This window comes from Hetaerina americana, unplaced genomic scaffold, assembly GCF_022747635.1.
Source record: "Hetaerina americana unplaced genomic scaffold, ioHetAmer1.1.p SCAF_90, whole genome shotgun sequence".
NCBI lineage: Eukaryota > Metazoa > Arthropoda > Insecta > Odonata > Calopterygidae > Hetaerina > Hetaerina americana.
Genome location: NW_027287539.1, coordinates 1,316,954 through 1,338,762, shown reverse-complemented (window position 1 = coordinate 1,338,762; position 21,809 = coordinate 1,316,954). Strand labels below are relative to the sequence as shown.

At 35.7% G+C, this 21,809-nt stretch overlaps 1 protein-coding gene across 2 annotated transcripts in view; it reads right to left on the bottom strand.

Moving 5' to 3' along the window:
- Positions 1–7,041: 7,041 nt before the first annotated feature.
- Usp16-45 (ubiquitin specific protease 16/45) overlaps positions 7,042–21,809 on the bottom strand; it is a 43,807-nt gene continuing 29,039 nt past the window's right edge. For both annotated transcript variants that reach the window (XM_071598231.1, XM_071598232.1), the window contains exons 12-14: positions 18,988–19,172; positions 12,323–12,418; positions 7,042–7,625 (exon numbers count right to left, since the gene is read on the bottom strand). In XM_071598231.1, coding sequence (XP_071454332.1) covers positions 7,395–7,625; positions 12,323–12,418; positions 18,988–19,172 — 512 coding nt within the window. In that variant the 3' untranslated portion in view covers positions 7,042–7,394. The remainder of the gene's footprint in view (positions 7,626–12,322; positions 12,419–18,987; positions 19,173–21,809) is intronic.

Sequence of the window (21,809 nt, the reverse complement as noted above, 5' to 3'; positions counted from 1 at the left end):
TGAAGCCAAAGGGAGGGGTATTGGCACCTTTTATGGTGAAATGAGAAAAATAAATTTCTAAAAATGGAATAAATTCCTTTGGAACCTGCAAACATTTACTTTAAAAGAAAGAATTGCCATTTAATGCACAATTTGTGGAAATATGGGCTGATTAACGAACAAAGAAAATTGACCTCTTGCATTTACAATGGTTTTTTCTTGTCTCTAAGATTGATTTCTAGGTTTTTTTGGTTTTTTTGATTACAATGAACATTAATCAACACCATACAAACAAATACAAATTCCGATTTCATCTACATCTACACAATACCCTGCAAGCCGCCGCAAGGGCGTGTTGCGGGGGAGATTTGTTTCGAGTAAGAATTCCACCATGAAGCCAATGGTGTATTGGAACTTTTTATGGCATAATGAAAGAAGTAAAAAAAATTTTTAATGCAGAAACTGCCTATGGAATACTTCAAACATTAACTCTAAAAGAAAAGATTGACTTTTTTTTACACAATTTTTTGAAATATTATCTCTTTTACTATAAAAGAAACTACCTGAAGCATTATATGGGTTTTTTGTCTTTAGACAGATTTCTAGGTTTTCCTGTTTATTTGGTTACAATGAACAATAATGGACACCATGGAAATATTTTTGTTTATTTTTTCAATTGATAAATTTAATTAAGATTAAGAATTCCACCTTAAAGCCAAAGGGGCATTGGAACTTTTAATGGCGAAATAAGGAAAGTAAAAATTTTTTTAAATGGAAAAACTGTCTATGGAGCAACTCCAGCATTCACTCTAAAACAAAAGAATGTCTTTTTAAGGTTTTTTTTTTTTAAATATTCGCTCTTTGGAAAAGAATGAAACACTTCATAAAGTAATTATAACGGTTTTTTCTTGTTTTTGGAGAATGATTTCTAGGTTTTTTTGGTTTATTTGGTTACAATGAACAATAATCTACAGCATGCAAACATTTTTGTTTGATTTGTTTTGATGAAGAATCTCACTTTCAATATTGGAACTTTTCATAGTGTAATGAGGAAAAAAATTATAAAAATGGAAGTAATGCCTTTGGAACGCCTCAAACATTCACTCTAAAAGGAAAGAATGACGTTTTATGCATAATTTTTGGAAATATGTACTCTTTTACCGACAAAGATAATTTCACTGAAGAATTTATTGTGGTTTTTTCTTGTCTTTAAGAATGATTTCTAGGTTTTTTTATCTGGTTACAATGAACAATAATCAACAGCATGGAAACGTTTTTGTTTGATTTGTTTCGATGAAGAATTTCACCTTGAAGCAAACGGGTCGAGGAATTGGCACTTTCCATCGTGAAATGAGAATAATAAAATTTTCTAAAAATGGATAAATGCCTTTGGAAAACCGCAAACATTTGCTATAAAAGAAAAGAATGATGTTTATGCATAATTTTCGGAAATATTGGCTATTTTACAAACAAAAAAAATTAAATTGAAGCATTTATTGTGGTTTTTATTTGTCTTTGAGAATATATTACAGTTTTTTGGTTTATTTGGTTACAATGAACAATAATCAAAACCATGAAAACATTTTTTTTTATTTGTTTAGATTAAGAATTTCACTTTGAAGCCAAAGGAAGGGGTATTGGCACTTTTCATGGTGAAATGAGGAAAATAAAAACTTATAAAATAAAAGTAATACCTTTGGATTGCCTCAAACATTCATTCTTAAAGGAAAGAATGACGTTTTATAAACAATTTGTGGAAATATGGACTCTTTTACAAACAAAGAAAATTTTACTGAAGCATTTATTGGTTTTTTTCTTTTAGAATGATTTCTGAGGGTGTTTGGTTTCATTTGTAACAATGAACAATAATCAACACCATACAAATATTTTAGTTTGATTTGTTTCGATTAAGAATTCCACCATGAAGCCAAAAGGGTATTGGAACTTTTTATGGGGAAATGAAAAAAGTAAAAAATTTTTTAAATGGAAAAACTGCCTTTGAAACACCTCAAACATTCACTCTAAAAGGATAGATTGACGTTTTTTACAAAATTTTTGGAAATATTGTGTCTTCAACGATAAAAAAAACTTTAACTGAAGCATTATTTGGTTTTTTCTTGTCTTTGAGAAAGATTTCTAGGTTTTCTTGTTTCTTTGCTTACAATGAACAATAATGAACACCTTGGAAATATTTTTGTTCATTTTTTCAATTGAGAAATTTACCTTGAAGCCAAAGAAAGGTATTGGAACTTTTCTTGGTGTAATGAGTAAAATAAAAATTTCTAAAAATGGAATAAATACCTTTTGAACACCTCCAACATTCACTCAAAAACAAAAGAATGTCGTTTTAAGGTTTATTTTTTGGAAATATTGGCTCTTCGGAAAAGAATGAAACTTTTCATAAAGTAATTATAACGGTTTTTTCTTGTCTCTGAGGAAGATTTCTAGGTTTTTTTGGTTTATTTGGTTACAATGAACAAAAAACAACAGCATGGAAACATTTTTGTTTGATTTTTTTCGATGAAGGATTTCACCTTGAGGCTAAATGGGGGAATTGGCACTTTTCTTAGTGAAATGAGAAAAATTAAAATTTCTAAAAATGGAATAAATGCCTTTGGAAGACCCCAAATATTCACTCTGAAAGAAAAGAATGACGTTTGATGCAAAACATTTGGAAATAAGGGCGCTTTTCCAAACAAAGAATATTTTACTGAAGCATTTATCGTGATTATTGTTCATTGTTACAAATGAAACCAAAAACCCCCAGAAATCATTGTCAAAGACAAGAAAAAAACACAATAAATGCTTCGGTAAAATTTTCTTTGTTTGTAAAAGTCTGAGTAATCGAAACAAATCAAACAAAAATGTTTCCATGCTGTTGATTATTGTTCATTGTAACCAGATAAACAAAAAAAACTAGAAATCATTTTCAAAGACAAGACAAAACCACAATAAATTCTTCAGTAAAATTATCTTTGTTTGTAAAAAAGTTCATATTTCCAAAAATTATGCATAAAACGTTATTCTTTCCTTTGTGCCAATACTGAAAGTGAAATTGTTCATCAAAACAACATTACATTTTTAGAATTTGGCATTTTGGCATTTTTCATGGTGAAATTAGAAAAATAAAAATTTCTAAAAATGGTATAAATGCCTTTTGAACCCCTCTAACATTCACTCTAAAACAAAAGAATGTAGTTTAATCATTATTTTTGGAAATATGGGATCTTTGGCGAACAAAGAAACTTTTGATTAAGTATTTATTATGGTTTTTTCTTGCCTTTGGGAATGAAATCTAGGTTTTAATTAGTTCATTCGGTAACAATGAACAATAATAAACATAAGTGAAACATTTTGGTTCGATTTGTTTCGATTGAATATATCGCATTGAAGCCAAAAGGGGTTGTATTGACACTTTCCATAGTGGAATGGAAAAATAAAAAGTCCTAAAAATTGAATAAATGCCTTTTTAACATCTCCATCATTCACTATAAATGTCGTTTTATGACTAATTTTTTGAAATATGGCTCTTTGTCAAACAAAGAAACTTTTGAAGAAGCATATAATACGGTTTTATCTTGTCTTTGAGAATGATTTCTAGGTTTTAATTATTTAGTTGGTGACAATGAACAATAAAAAACACCATGGAAACATTTTGGTTCGATTTGTTTCGATTGAATATTTCGCATTGATGTCATGGGGTGCATGGTTTTGGCACTTTTCAGGGTGAAATGTGAAAAATAAAAAATTCTTAAAATGGAATAAATGCCTTTTGAACACCTCCAACATTCACTCGAAGACAAAAGGATGTCTTTTTATGGATAATTTTTGGAAACACTGGCTATTTGACAAACAAAGAAACTTTTGATGAAGCATTTATTACAGTTTTCTCTTGTCTTTGAGAATGATTTCCAGGTTTTAATTGGTATATTTGGTAACAATAAAAAACACCATGGAAACATTTCGGTTCGATTTGTTTCGATTGAGTATTTCGCATTGAAGCAAAAGAGGGGGGTATTGGCACTTTTCATGGAGAAATGAGAAAAATAAAAAATCCTAAAATTTTAATAAATGCCTTTTTAAAACCTGCAAAATTCACTCTAAAAACAAACCATGTCGTTGAATACATTAATTTTGAAATTTCGTTTTACGCTTAATTTTTGGAAATATGGCCTTATTTCCAATCGAGAGATAATTTTGCATGATCATTTTTTACAGTTTCCTTTTGCCTTTTTGAATAAATGGACGGTTTTTTATGTTTATATGATAAAAATTAAAAATAAGAAACATGGAAACATTTTGGTTCTATTTTTTTCGATTGAATTTTCACATTTAAGCCAAAGGGGAGGGTATTCGCACTTTTCATGGTGAAATAAAAAAAAATAAGAAATTCTAAAAATGTAATATATTCCTTTTGCACACCTCAAATATTCACTGTAAAAATAGGGGATGTCGTTTAAGGGATAATTTTATGAAATACCATTTGCAATGGAACTTCCATTTGCAATGGAAGAAAATTTTCCTCAATCATTTATTGCGGTATTTTCATGTCTTTTAGAATTAATTCTTGCTTTTTGGGTTTCTATGGTATTGTTGAACAATAATGAACTCTTTTGAATCTTTTTTGTTCTATTTTTTCAATTGAATATTTCACATTGAAGCCAAAGTAGCGGTTATTGGCACTTTTCATGGTGAAATGAGAAAAATAAAAAATTCTAAAAATGGAATAAATTTCTTTTGCACACCTCAAACATTCACTCTAAAACAAAGGAATGTCGTTTAATGTATAATTTAATGAAATATGGGCTCATTTACAATAGAAGAAAATTTTGCTCAATCATTTACTACGGTTTTCTCTGGTTTTTTAGAATTAAATCTAGCTTATTTGGTTTCTATTGTTACAATGAACAGTAATCAACACTTTTGAATCCTTTTGGTTCTATTATTTTTGGTTGCATATTTTACATTGAAAAAAATGGGGTGGTAAATGCACTTTTCATGGTGAAATGAGAACAATTAAAAATTCTGATAAAAGAATAAATGCCTTTTGAACACGTCAAACATTTACTCTAACACAAAAGAATGTCGTTTTATGAATAATTTTGTGAAATATGGGCTCATTTCCAATGGAAGAAAATTTTCCTCCAACATTTATTACGGTTTTTTCTTGCCTTTTAGAATTAAATCTGGGTTTTCTATGGTAACGATGAACAATAATCGACAGTTTTGAATCATTATGGTTCTATTTTTTTCGATTGCATATCATCATATACATTGAAGCAAAAACGGTTGGCACTGTGCCTGGTAAAATGAGAAAAATAAAAATTTCTAAAAATGGAATAAATGCCTTTTGAACTCCTCAAACATTCACTCTGAAACAAAAGAATGTCGTTTAATGCATAAGTTTAGCAAATATGGGCTCATTTACAATGGAAGATAATTTTCCTCAATCATTTATTACAGTTTTTTCTTGCCTTTTAGAGTTTATTCTGTTTTTTTTGCTTCTATGGTTACAATGAACAGTAATCAACACTTTTGAATACTTTTGGTTCTATTTTTTTCGATTGCATATTTCACATTGAAGCAAAAGGTGGGAGTAAATGTTCTTTTCATGGTGAAATGAGAACAATAAAAAATTCTAAATAAAGAATAAATGGTTTTTGAACACGTCAAACATTCACTCTAACACAAAAGAATGTCGTTTTCTGCATAATTTCATGAAATATTGGCTCATTTACAATTGAAGAAAATTTTCCTCAATAAATTATTACGGTTTTTCTTGTCTTTTAGAATTAAATCTGGTTTTTTGGTTTCTATGGTTACAATAAACAGTAATCCACACTTTTGAATCCTTTTGGTTCTATTTTTTTCGGTTGCATATTTTACATTGAAACAAAAGGGGGAGAGCTAAAAAAGCAGTTTCACCTGTTGGCCATTTCGGAACACCAATGGTGTGAACCCGGTCACGAGATCTCATTCCAAAAAGCAAACATAATAGCTAAGGAGAGTAGATACCACCCACCCGAATGTAACTTCGGCGAAACTGTTGTCTGAATCAAACAACGACGCGGTGAAACCCGACAATGCAGAATACTTCAAACCACCGCCGCAAAAACTTACGCAGCCAGATATAGATGTCTTCGGGCGTCCCCTAGGGAAGTGTAATAGGGCCGCTGCTCTTCTTAATATAAATTAATGACTTAGCTTCAGACCACTTAGTTTCTTTGGGGATTGTATAAATCTGTGCCTTTGGCATGAGTTATTTTTCTTAATTACGGGTGGTGCCCTAACACCCCCACCACACGCCCTTGCCGTGGCTTGCAGGGATGAGACGGGTCCACCACTACATGCCCGAAACGAAACAGCAGTTGAAGCAGGGGGTGGTTCAGCACCTGTGGTTCAGCGCCAAGGTAAGCATCTGCCGGAAAGGTCATGTGTTTTGGGATGCGAAAGGGATTCTGCTAATTGATTAACTTTGAAAAGGCAGAACAATTACAAGCGAACATTACTCCAACCTTCATGACCAGCTGGATACCAAAATTTGCAAAGAGAGGCCTGGCTTGAAGAAGAAAAAAATCATCTTTCACCAGGATAACCTGCTGCCACCTGCTCACAAAGGTGCCTTGGCAAGCACTTCGTTTCCAATGAAGCAGATGGGGGCATAGATGAATATTTTCATAGTCTTTAGGGCCAAATGTGTTGAAGTCAAGGGAGATAAAACAGAAAAATATAATCATTTTTCAACTGAAAATCGCAGTCTTTCATGGCCAGGCCAAAAACTATTCACCTTACCTATGTATATATCATCCAGAGGTTAAAACAGTTTCCCAAATAAAGAGACTGGAAAAAGTTGAGGAGGAAGAAAAACTTATTCCAATGCTAACCTAAAATCAGGCTCTCCTTTATGTAGTCTACCTTGAATGGATTGAGATATTATGTTTTTACAATACCTACATGTACATTCAATTTTGCATGAGGATTACTTTTAAAACCAGGAAACATGATCATAATGGAATTTGGGTTAGAGGAATAAAAAACTTTCCAGATTTGGGGGTTTCAGAATGTATTCTCTAATCATCAAAATTTAACCAAAACATTTCTTTAAATTACAGTACTGTCACCAGTTAACACCATTTTTTGCAACTTCAAAATGAAGGACATGGAATGTACCTTCAAAAAAATGTCAGTAACTCGGAGAATACCCACAAAACATCCAAGTTATCCAGATCAGCAAACACCCAGGGTATGGCATGAAAAGGGCCACACTCAAACCTTAAGCATAAAACTCACAGTGGATCGCTGTGATTTTGGTATGTCCAACTGACAAAATGAAGGTAAGCGCAAATAAAAAGTGATTCAAAGAAATAATAAAATTATGGACTGAGGTATGAACACCACAAAAAACAGAAAAGAAATCATTCAATTCTCCTATAAAACAGAAGGTATGCTTCGGCAGCCAATACTTCTTTGATATTCACCTCCTTCACAAAGGTATCACTAGTGAAATACCACTTGGCAGTCCCACCTTTAGACATGGTATCTTTTTTAGATTCACTTTTCACATTCAATGGATCACTTACTTCACACCTATCAGGTGATAATAATGTCTTGACCTGGTCACCGTGGCCAGATATTTCTTCCTGGACCTACAAAACACAATGGGAGAATTACTGAACACCAAAATGAAAATTATCATCTTTTCACCAGACCTTCACTACACTTGTCTTAACACTCCGTTGATGATGAAATTGAACCCTGAATCCAGCTTTACCAAATTTTTTTACCGAACATTCTTTAAGTGGCATCATTGCACGGCTACACCCATGCCAAAGTTCCATTCACATCAGATAAGTATTATGCAGTGGAGAGGATATTTTAAATTTTCCAGACTGGCAATCAATTCCCAATTTTTTCTGGGAAATATGTAATTACTACACTATTCCCTTCCTTTGTGGATTTTTGACACCCTGCATTGGGCATAAACATGTTTTAATTGTATGAAAGCCCATTGCTGTTTTGGCGGGCCGAATATCAAAAATGCCAGATTGAGGGCAGTCTCCAATTACTTTTCATAATAATTGAATAATATATCATTAAAATGGATGGGCACATATTGTACATGGAGTCACTGCTACTAATTGAGAACTTATGCCACAAGTTCATTTTACAAAGGTACTCATTTCATAGATCGTAATTTTTTTTCTCTCCGGGTATCCTGTCCAAATGATCATGCAGTTATGGCTAATTTCAGGAATGGAAAATATTGGCACTTTGTATTAATGTTCGCAATCCTTATTCAGGAATTCACTTGTAACTATTCACCCACATATTCCCATGCCTATAATATGCAAACAATAAAATTAATGCCTAAGTTTTCTAGCTTAGGATAACAATAATTACGACAATAATAAAAACCTCTTTATAGGGGCAAGATCAAGCCACTCAACCACTGTCAAATTATCTATGAGTTTACTCTTTTAAAAAAGAAATTGAAATTATTCTCGCAGAAGGTGTTGAGGCTCTCACCATCCCTTTCACATCATGAACACCGCATGGTCAACCTGAAAGACATACCTCGCTCCATAAGCACAGGGTTAACTATCAGGATTTTATGCCACATGCTGTTTCAATATACCTTGGGCATGAGTGACTAAGGGTAGTATGTATCTTATTCCAATGCCTCATCAGAAGTGTACGCTACACAATAGCTCATGACACACAAGAATGCAAGTTGCCCTCGTACCTCTCATAAAAGGTAACTGATGGAAGCATGAACTACATTTCTGGGGCTTACCAAGCAGCTTACATTTAAGAAAGCATAATGAACGGAAAAGCTTATTAATAATTCAATTACCTAAAGGAACATTAGGTAGCTTCCTAAAACTTGTAGCAAATACATTTACTGAATAACTGCAACCAACATCTATTAATTTAGGAAAGCATTTATCCATAGGATTTTTAAAAAATGCAAATCTTTTCTTAATCATTTAGAGTCACAGCATCATATCACCATTTCCTCTAATTATATGAAAATAAATTAATTTTTAGTTACGTGGGTGCACAATAGTGCAATTGAATGAAAAAATATATCCCCCGAGACACATTCCTAACCGAAACTATGATCACCAGTCGGAAATACTGAGGGCTTAGCATCCGTTTGTACTTGAAAATCCATTGATTAACTTTTCCTCACAAAGGAAATTAAGTCTGATGCTCAAACTACACAAAGAGACACCAAATGTAATCCATAGAATAACAAGCATGCGTGATGCCATATTCCACTTTCACTAGTCATGCACAAGAAACCCAGGGCAACAGAACAAGGAAATCTGGCATTCTTATTAATTGATGGTCACCTATGATAACACTTCATATTCCGCCAAAGGAAATTCCATCTCCACATTCTAAAAAAAAACTGCTACTGCAAAAATGAGGCAGATATATCTATGCATTTGAATTCTCCTCAAATTCATACAGGATAAATTTCAGGACAATGCACTTTAAGCATCTTTCCATGGAACACACAATTCAGTTTTACAAAACTCAGTAATGACTCACACCCAAAGTGCATCAGCCCACTCAAAATCAATAGACCGCTGGTGACTGCCTTTTCTGAGAACCCATCAGAGCACAGGCGAGGGGAGGATACCGGCCATCTTGGCAGACGATGCTACACAAAAATTTCATATTCTATGCATTTCAAATATGGACCACTTTGAAGGAATTCCTCCGTCACATTCCCAAGATAACCCTCTATGAAATTAAAACACATTACCTACACAAATTTACCAAAACAGCTATTCATACAGATGCATTCAATCAAGCAGATATCCAATGCTCTCATTTGGCCAAAACATTAACTACTCCCCAATCCACCCAGTTTTGAGAGTGGGATCCTGAGTCCATAAAAAGGTATCATAACGGTCACATTTCTCTCACCAACACCAGCACTGAGGTGTTCCTCAGAATGATTCGTGCACACATCAAAACACTTGCTCATCCTTTAGAGCCCTCAAAACTGGACTAAGAATATCAAAAACTACAAGTGATTCTCCCTTTACAGCGATAATTATATTTCTTGACTTCAGTTTTTAATGAATGGACTCCATGACCACCACCACTAAGCTTACAACCCCACACACAACATCAGAACCAGATCTATTGTTTACCCAGTGACATCCAGACTTCCCATAAGTGAACACGATTAGTCTGCTCCCGAGAAGGTTTTCCCAACGGAAAGCTTTCTCGATTAGGAATGTTAAAAGTTCTTCCAAAGTACACAAGTTCCCTGCCCTCCCTAAAATGGGAAGACAAACATTGAATCGGCCATGTAGGACAATCATTTGGCCCCTTTCTCAGTTTCCTTTCACAGATATTCAATCAGAAATGCAAAGGAGACCGGGCAAACGTGTTCTGAACGATTTCCCTTGTGCAAGCATTTGGAGGACATTTATGAAATTTATCATTTTGCAGCAAAACCTACATAAAATGACTAGGTGATTAAATACAAAGAGACCGTGTATCTCACCTCGTGATTCTTTTGTCCAGCCAAAAAACAATCGAAATTTTCTATACGCAGAGAAACCCAACGGGGAGCAGACCGTGTATCACTCAAAGTTTGGATGAAGGTCAAGTACAAATGGTGAATGCCAAATGTTGTGATGGTAACGGCAGAACTTCCCATGCTACTCTAAGCCAAACACTGACAAATGACCTCCTGTGAACTGTTTGCAAACACCCTAATTCCCATTTCGTGGTGGAAAAATTTCATTGAGAATACATGAAAACCTACAGCTGAACTGAGTTCACCATTAATTGACATTTTCATTTGGGGCTAGAGGTAAAATAAACTTGATAGGGGGGCTGAATTAGGGGGAGGGAAATAATTAAAAACCAGGTAAATATGGCACTAACACATTGGCCAAAGGGCATGGGGTGAAATCAATCATCATCTTTGGGAGATAAATGGTTCAAGTGAAACTATGGTGGCTCTTAAAGAGAAGAATGGAAACTAAGAATGATCATATTCAAATGATCTCCTTTTGTGAGTGAATCAATGTATTTCTTAGTAGGTATAGTCCAAGTAAGTTAATAATAATCAAGATCCTTTTTCCTACATGATTAGTTTTCCAAATTGTATGGAGGTGAAACACTTGGGAGTTAATATTATTCAAAAGCATTATCCCCACGCTGTTACCACCCTTCCTCTCCATCAATCAAAGGCATCCTTCAAGTTGGCCTCCACTTTGTTCTCGTCTACGGCCACCACCAAGTAACCATTGGCTTAGGGGCTCTCTGGCATCGAGGCTACAATGAACACAGAAATCAACCCCAAGGTTCCTTTGGCAGGATATGGGAGTCTTCACCCAACACTAAGCTCAATGGCTAGTGAAATTGACACTTCAGGGTGGGTGGCCAGCACCTTTTCCTTTGAAAATGATGTTCTTTGGTTTCCGTGGGTCCAGGCATGACACCTGTTTTGATCAGTCCACCTCATTTGTGCGTCACCTTTCCTTTGGGAATGGGATATTCAAACCACCTTTTTTTATAAACGTGTGGCATCTTTCATCAAATAGTGACTCAAGTCTCTAAATGGCACACATCTGCGACATTTGTGTCTCTGATAAACTGGGACTTAGGCAACTAACTTTCATTTTTTGATAGTAATTATATTTTGGCATCCACAGAACCTAACAAAAAACCCAATCAAAATCCTCCTCTTTCCTTGGTCTCCCAGTTCCGTCCTTTAAGCTGAGATAATGCCTCTCACCTTGAGGGAATTTAATGTGCCACCTTAAATCATCCCATCAGCAACTTCTCCCTCCCGCCTGCCCGCAGTAGGATGTGATGGGGTACTCCCTCCAGCCCATATTTCATAGAGAAGATAAAATAGCGTGCGCCAGGATAAACTTACATGGTGAATAAACGTGGTTGGCATTGAGCACTTGCGCAGGGCTTGCAGAAAAAATAAAATAGATCAGGGAGGAATGAGTGGATAATAAAATGATATGGAATGTATGCCCTAGTTACTGGCATGTTAGAAAGATGCTGCTTCGAGAAATGGAATGAGAATCAGAATATTAAACATGTATATGAGAGAATACTCAATGGTTTGAAAGGTGAAGGGTTAGGCCTAGAAAGTGAGGGATGGCTATTGTCATGAGCGGAATAATTCATGTAGCCATATCCTCTTCACAGCAGGCAAATTGGATACATTGCATTTGCTAGAGTCATACGTATATGCTTAGCGGATTTTCAGCCCTTTCACCGAGCACTTAAACTTAGAGAGATTACAACAGAATAACATCTTAATCAGAAATAGTATTTACAAGCTACGACTTACCTTGACATAGGCCACATAATGGCCTGAAGACAGGTGACCAGAGTGCTCTATAACTCCATACAGCTGATAACTTGACGATACGTCAGGTTGCTTAGCCTGGAGGAAATAAATTGCACAGAATTACTGACAGCTAAGGAAAGCAATAGCATGTGCCATTGATAAAGAAAGGCATATGACTTTTATGTGAGGTGAAATGGTTATGGTGACCGACAAACAAAAGCAAACTGATGCTCATCAAAACTTAAAGCTTGTGCTTCACACCAAATTTAAAGCATTGCAGAGGTAATTCAGAGTAGTGAAGAAAAACATGAGCAGTCATTATCCACATTACAGAAAACACAATCTAATTACCATTTCATTAGTATTCACCAATGTAATGTTAATACAGTGATAATTGCAGTAAAACCATTTAATTAAGAAACTATTTGAAGATGCGAAAGAAAGACTGGTGAAAATGAGAACCATGACAAATTCCAAAGAAACTGCGAGAGATGCCGCAACAGTAACTTTTAACGGAGTCATCCGCTAATGTGCATTTCAATGCAACAATTTCAGAGTGTAAAAATCATTCGCCTTGACTGATTTTTACACTCTGAAATTGTTGAATTGAAATGAGAACCATGAATAGCAGACAAAATAGTGGAGGAGAGAGGAGAGTGGAAAGAATGGAAATTTGAGGATGGAGGAAGGGCCAACTGTTACAAAATGCACAGAAATTAATTCATTGAAAAGTGAGAAACTCCGATGAATGGATGATGACCCTGCATGAAGTAGTGCAGCATTACTTTATCTAGGGATACATTGATAGGGAAACATCAATTCCTTCCTCCTTGTGACACTTTCTCCTTCACCTTACACCATTCTTCTTCCAATGTTCCACATACTTTTACCATTTTGGCCCAAAACACTTCGGAGATAGATAAACTGTTCTGCCTGCTCTAATTTGTGAACTCGTTTTTTTAATATTTACCTTAGCTTTCTTCTTTCTCAAAAACTGCAAAGCCATCATTTTGGTTGAAATTATTCTCAACCCATACCTATCACACTGAATTTCCTATGAGCTCCAAAATGCTTGCAACCCCTTGTCTGGACTAGTTTACTCAAGCTTAATCATCAACAATCTGATTTTATCATTCTTCCACCGACTTCCATTCCTACCTCCAGTTCCTCCTGTGACTCTTCAACCGTTTCCTCAGCATATACACTGAAAAGCATCATTGATAATGGACAACCCTATCTTCGTATTGCCCTAACACTGCCCACCCAGTCGGTTCATCCAATGCTTTCACCTGAGCAGTGCATGGCATGCACAGGTTGCAGGTAAGTCTCCTACTATCCTCACAATCTACTCCTATTTTCTGTAATACATTCATTAGTTCTAACCAATTCACTTCATCAAACACCTTTTTGAAATCTATGAAAGAGAAGAATACATTCTGATTTTATGCTATTTTCCTTTCCATTAGTGACCCCATCACTGCTATGGCATCACGTGTGCTTCTTCCCTTCCCAAACCCAAATTGATCATCCCAAAGTAATCTCTTGCCCTGCTCTCCATCCTTTTGTTGATGACCCTGAGACTTTGCTTTACTTGCTTTACACTTTAGCCACGTGCAAAATCGCAGTGTTCTGTAGGCTTCATATATGTATCGCTTCCTTTCCCTTTTCTTGGAATAGGAACTACGACTAATTCAATGAAATCTTGAAGACAAAATCCTATATCATAAATGCCACCAATTAGTGCATAATAACTCTTGCCCCCACACTTTTCTCATCTTTCATTAGTTCCTCAGTAATGTCATCCACCTCCACAGCCTTATTTGATTTCAATTTCCTTTACACCCTTTCTAGCTCACCATCTAGTAAGCCTGGACCTATGCTTTCTTCATCTACATCACATTTTCTTTCTATGCTCGCTGGTCTTATACCTTTACCATATAGTTACTCTCTTTATTCCTTCTAACTGTCCTCAATCTTCTCTGGGTAAATTAATGATTTTCCTGACTTCTCTTTGCTTGTTTGCAAAACTTCTCCCTTCTTAAATCATCAAAGTGCTTTCATCTTCCGGGACAGTGCATCCATTTCAACATGCCTTTGTACATTTTCTATACCCTCATACTGCATCTTCCACCACGCTTTTTTCTACTTATTCCAACCAACCATTCATTATGATCAAGCTTGTCTCCTGCTCAACTCTATCGCCTAAACCGTAAATCACAGTCAAACAGAGAGTATATCGTAATGCCCGATGTAAGATTGTTTTTCGTTAGTATAGGCAAGGAAATGTATCATACCACAGTTTAAGTCTGTGTCTATCTTTTCACTTTGATCACATCCTTTACCATCCTAAAAGTGTACCATTTTCATGCAGACAGGCACTGTGACGACCTCACCCAACACGGCTACCAACACGGCTACCAATACGGCTATGGAAATAAGGAAAAGATGAACAGAGAGGCACATCCAAGGGAGAGAGGAACATGGGCACTGCTAGTAACACACCTGACCAGAACAGGGGTCAATGCAACAGACCCAAAAAGATTCCCTGCCTCAGTCTCTCAGGAAAGGTGAAATCTCCTAAACCAGAGTGCTGAAGAGAATGAAATTTTTTCAGAGGTTGACATCCTCTCAGGAGGGAAGAAGGGGACTTCTCACGCTTTCAATACTTTTATTGTTTCTTTTAATTCTAATGATGTTACCACTACGATGGAATTACATGGGTTTCTATTAGCATAAGGAGCTGGCCATTTTGATTCTCCATTCAAACACCTTTTTGTGTTTGTCCTCAATGGACTCATTTTCAAGTTTGATTTAAAGACACTTGAAGTGGTTTCTTTAGTTTTTCAATTTGATGAAACCAGTGGACAGAGTGCCAATGGTGGAGTAGATGCTACCATTTAAGAGGCCTTAGTGCACACGCCCGGAGTGCATTTCAACAGCCCACTTCAAGTGGTGGTGGTGACCACTTATGTTGTGGGGAAAATACTGCTGATTAAAAATTGCCTTCTGGAAGATATACTGTTGACTCCATCATAGCTTGAAGCCACATTTTAATGGGTGCTTGTAATGACCACAATCCTCATTGAGGAAGCACTAATACCCAAAGCAACAGGAGAGGATGAATATATCCAGATTTATTCACAATTTAACTTTATTTCACAGAACAATACAGAACACACCTCATTCAGCAGTTCCAGGGGTGATTATTACACCACTGACCTCACAATTTGTTCGTGCACACTGGCGATGACAGCGAAGCCTGTTTGTGCACAACTATGCATGCTAAAGGTATCACTGTCATATTTCCCAAGCCAAAGAAAGTAGTTGCAATATACATTCTTTGGTGTAGACATTCTTATTGTCCATATATCATTTGGCAAAATTTCAAAGATGAATTCAATTTTATGTAAAACCACAGCTATGATCCAATACATAAGTTGGAGGCATTTACATTGGCCATAATCACTGCAGCTATTAAAAGCATACCAAAGTCATCTGGTCTCATCTTCTGACCACCCATCCCATAATGGAACCATTAGTGCTCAAGGGTTGTACAAGCAAGCCACATGGATTTTCAATTAATTCCCCACTGCCACAAACTTAGCTGCTTTCCATCTCCGTTTCAAAAACACGGTTATATTCCCTAAGACAGTTATATAAGCCCTGCTTACTGTATTGCCATTCACCATAGCAATAAATAATGTCATGAAATGTGCCAAGTGATGGGCATTGCTATTCATTCACGTCTTCTGCCAGTCTTCAAAAATTGTCGGTGAAACAAGGTACATCCACCTTTAAACAAGCTGTTTCCCATAAAAAAATGATTCCTTATCCAAGAAGAAAACGAAGTGCATCTTTTTCCACTGGCTGCGAGGCATCCACAATCTCCATGCACAAATAAGGTTAAATAGAGATGTTATCTTTTGCAGGTAAGGCCTCATTTAGGATGTTGCTAGTCTATAGGATCCTGACAAAGCTGATTTCATTGCTGCATCAGACCTTGTGAAGCATAGAGGGCTTAGATTTGTAAAGCGTTGTCATGACAAACTGAGTTGCATATCATATTATTATGACAGCTAGGTTGGGAATCACTCACGGAAGGAAGGTTAACTTACAAATTTAATTTCTAGCATAACTTGAAAGGATGTCTCTTTAGAAATGATGTTGAAAATGTATTATAACACCATCACACTATGGTAGGAGAGATCATGTCAATAAAATTAAGATAGATTAAGTATGGAACAAATAGATTTACAATGTCATTTTTCCCACAAACAATAAGGGATCAGAATAACGTAATCAGATTGTGCTAGGAGGGGACAGCATTTTCCATGAAAACTAGTCTGGTATGCAATCACTGCTGGCCACACGCCCAAGCAGTAGCTTGCAGGGTGCCACATAGATGTGTAGGTAAACTGAATTTCATTGGCCAAAAAACCCCATTAATCAGTCCATTCATTTTCTTGGCAAGACATTTGACTTCTGATTTAACTGAAACATTCACACTCAACACCATAGGAGTCACCAGAGCGTCCATATTTTACACTTCCTTGGCCACAGCATGAGATGGGCAGATTACAGTACCCAGATTCTACTTAGAGGGCAGCAATGCTTTCAGATTTGGATTATGGTCCTTTTGTTTACACCTCTGAATCTGAATCTTATTACAGACACTTTCACTCTCTCTAAAATAGTTGTGGTGATTGGTCACAGGCACCCTTAGCACCAGTACTGTCCTCAGTAGAAGAGTCGACTACGTATATATAACATCAGTATGGCTGTTGCAAATAAGATGAATGTGTCAGAGACATCGTTATAAATACTATACTGGGGTAGGGAAGGTTTTGCATTGGGAAGATTTTGGTCCAGGGAAGAATCGGTACCTGGAAAGACTCTGGGCCAGGGAAGATTCTGGGTTGGAGAAGATTCAGTGTCTGGGAAGATACTGTGTCTGGGAAGATTTCCGATGGATCCTAGCACTGTACACTCCAAAACTACAGTACTCCTCAGCCTAAAAACAACTAACATGACACAAAATATTCTTAAACCGTTTAATGCCTCATTTTTAGACCTGCATACTCCCTTTAATTTCATTCAAAATGTCTACTCTTCTCCAACATCTATCTCACTTTCCTGGTATCATCACCTTATCGTATGCAACTCACACTATCTCTATGCTCCATGTATGATGAAGTAAAATTAACTTTTGAAGAGCACCCAAAGTTTAAGGGATAAATTGGAAAAGTCTCGCGAAACATTAAAAAGCAAGATTGAAAAAATGCTTGTAATAACCACAGAATAAGCCAAAGCAAAGAAGCTTGTGGAAGAGAAAGCTACTGATATGGATGGACATGTAGCAATTATGAAGGAACAGTGTTAAAATAAAATCACAAAAACTGCTAACCACTTCTGCTTTTCTGGAGTGGACCATGAAAAAAATAATCCCCACAGAGGTGATTTAAAGATGCACTAACATCATAGCGCCATAAGTTTCCACAACTTCAAATGTTTAGATACTTCAGGCACTGTGTAGGCTAGGAAGAATAGCGTAGATGATAACCCCTCTCTCATCTACAACTTAAAAAACAAAGAAATATTATTAGAAACAACTGATGATTTGTATGCAGCATGCCATATGGCTTGTAAACATAACATCTTATGGTACTTTAGGATAGTGTCTGAAGTACATAAGGATAAGGGAGACATATCGTCCAGTTTCCACACCCTCGCGGACCGTCATGCTCCTTTTATTGGCCAAGGTAAGAAGATTTCTCTCCACTACTCATTCCTCATGTACTTACTCTAGATGGAAAGTTAACAATTATTATTAATGGTTATCTACCAGTTAAGGTAGGTATTGGTTGGACACAGCCTATACAAGGTTACAGCAATACATCTCCAAACCTCTTTCTTGACAGAAATCCTGACATCTAACTCTACCACAAGCCTCTCCTCAATCCCACATACTTCCTTCATTTCATCCAGCATGCCTATTCTATTTGCATCCCTTCGTCATTTGTGTAGCATTCCCCTCCTCCTCCTCCTCCTTTGGAATCCTCCCAACAAACCTCTCCTCCCCACCATGTCTCATGCATTGTTTGGTTTCCATTCCGTCTACTTCCACCTTCTCCACAGCCACATTTCAAAAGCCTCCAATCCACGCCTATCAGCCTACTTCGATGACCATGTTTCTGCACCATACAAAACCATATTCCACATCAAAGATTTGATGAACTGTTTCTTAAAATTCTTACTCAGCATTCCAGTCATCTATTGCCTCCTAGTGAAAGCTTCTTTGCCTAATGGAATTTTTCCTCTTAAGTCCCCACTTGAGTTAGCAATATTCATGCACAATTCTTCAAATAAGATAAATTTATACTAGAAATAAATTTATAATTACTCTATTTCTTTCTGGACTTCCAAACAATAAATGGGCACAAAATTCCTATCACATTTACTCCAACAAAAACACCAGGTAACAAATTATAAAGAGCAAAAAACTAAGATATTAACTTTTAAAATTTTAAACTTGACTAATATTTATCACAATATTTTTATAGGAATTACATTTTTGACAATATTACAAAAAATACTGATCTTGCAGCCAGATGAATAGGAAAATATTATGGCAAAAGGATTTCTCTACATAATGATGCTTTGCTTACCTTCACTTTGACTGATGTATATGGGGATACATCAAGTACCAAGGGAAAGCTAACTTTTCTGGTAATTTTACTCATTCGGCTTCCAACCACTTCAAACCTTTTCAGGTGGATGGTTAAAACTTCAGGGAGTTTCACAAACAATAACTGCTTCATAGCATTAGTTTGAACTAATTTTTCTCCAGCTTCTGTAAAGAAAAGTACACAGGCCATATAAAGATCCTACAACTTTTTCAGTTCTACTAAAAATCATTCCCTCGGTAATAAAACATAATATGTAACAGTAATACAAACAGAAAATAAAAACTTAATTTTGTTGTTGTATTTAAAACTATAACTTTTTGGTCTCACAGAACGTTAAATCCTTAAAATCCCCCCCCCCCATGCAACTATGTTCCCTTTTTCAGTTCCTCAATGCTCCACAGAAATTATTCTAGCTAAGTAATGAAAATCTGCACATTGTTCATGGAATTTCAAACTAGAAGCAACAGTTGAAGTTGTAATAGAATTTTTGAAAGAGCATTTCCCAAAAATTAATGATTCATCCACCAAAATTGAACAGTTAAAATTATTTCACAGCATTTCTGCATCCTTGCATGTATGCATAGAAGAAAGTCTTTAATGCAGTTAAATCCCTTTAATTTTCTTAATTAATGAATCTCTCAGGCTTGGCAAGTTTCCTTCTCCGCTCAAACTAAGCCAAAGTCCTCTTTACATGGGCAAAGGTGACAAGGGACAAATGAATTCCTACCAACTTGTCAAATCGAAACTCCTACTCTTTGTCAAATCAGTTCAGCAAAGTTTTTGAAATAATTTTCCATAACACCCTTACACTACACTCGGAAAAACATATTTATGGAATAGTTTTTAAGATTTAAATATTTTAGTAATATTTAAAGGGTAGACAACAATGCATTTCCCTATACAAAAATGAGATTGGATTTGTTTAACCTGCAAAAGATGTTAAAGCTGGCATCCTACAGGTTTCAGTATTGTGTCCAGCGCTATTCCTTTGGTTCATATATTAATGATCTCACATATTTCTAAAATTCTTTAATTCCAGTATTATATGCTGGTGATACAAATTTTTTGGTGTCTACTACTTCTATACTACCTAATTTCAAGGTCAACTAATGCTACTCTTCTTCTACAGGATTAGCGTAATCAAAATTAAATAAGCTTAAATGTAAATAAATGAAATCTAATTTATTTCACTACCAAAACAATGCCAGAAGTGGCGACTGACAACTGGGAGCATTTTTACGGTCTCAACAAAACAGATATAACAGTAATGGGCTCCTGAATAATAAAGAGTATTGAAACTTGCTTCCTCGCATCAAAACTACACTGAATTAAAAAAACTTTGTTCTTCAAACAATTTTGATATTGGGCAAGTGTTCACAAAAGTCTAATGGAATGATAGCACAGATTCTAATGTGATAATATTTCCATTGTTGCTGGGGAACATAAATTTTATCCTGCTTCACAATGGAAAGACAAGACAAAAAACATTTTCAATTAAAGGCAAAATAAAAATTGATTCTCATGATGGAATCTGTATAGATCTGGAGAAACAGCTACGATTGGATGCTTCTACACTGAACAGAAAAGTGAAAAATCATGATTCAATCCTGAAACAAACAAACCAGCATGGGCATTTGTCTTAAGAAAGAAAATATGTCAAGCATTCCAAGTATGAAGAATTACTGAAAGAGTGGTTTTTAATTGATAGCGTATCAAACATATCAACATATGAGACACATTTCCCACAAGATGAAGAATCATAGATTTCACAGCCTCCAATGATTGGCTGGAGATTCTTAAAAAATTGGCACAACTTTGTATACAAGGCTGTATACAAAAACTAACTTGTGATAGAAGAAGCGTTGATGTCAAGACAGAATTGAATAAACCTCTTGAAGGCTATAGCCCAAAAGACATTTTCATTGCAAATGAGTCTGTTACTTTTTAACGTGGTGTCAGCAAAAACATGGAAATTCAGAGGGGAACTATATCATGGAGAGGTACCAAACAAACAAAGATTTACTGTTTTACCAATCAAAAATGCAGATAGAAGTGAGAATCTTCAGCCACAAGTGATTGCTAAATCAGAGTCCTAGGTCAAATATGTAAAAAAGTTGCCCACGACATGAACAGCAAATTTCAAAGTTTGAATAATTTCAGAGATATTTGAGAATGAAGTTCATGCTCTGAATGCTAAAATAAGGCCTCAGAACAGCAAACTCCTGCTGTTTATTGATCAGTGTCCAGCTCAATCACTGATTGTGCACATGAGCAATGCACAGTTACACTTTTTTCCCGCAAATCGCACCACTGGGCTGCAACCACTGGTTTACATATAATTTACTCACTGATGCACCATCAAAAAATTACTGCACAGATATTCATATCTCTGCATGACTGTGGTAGGAATATGAAGGCAATGATCAAATTGAATGTACTGGATGCTTTACAGTACATACCATGGGCTTGGAAGCAAGTTGAAGATTCTAAAATATTAAACCACTTTAGGAATGCAGGATTTTATGTTGATCATGTAGAAGACATTCCAGTCGAATATATCCATAACGCGATGACACTGCAGACAATGACTTCAGTAATTAAGCTTTTAAAAGCAAAAATTGTCCTTTGCCCACTCTTTGCATTTTCTCCAATTTTACACTTTTCTCTGGGATCTCTAGAAAACAGCTATCAAGGGGTTTAACTGAACATGTATACATACACACCCAAGTATAAGAATGGATTAGAATGTTTGTTAATAGGTATATATACTGCAATCATCAGTTTTATGCACAGCCCTTACA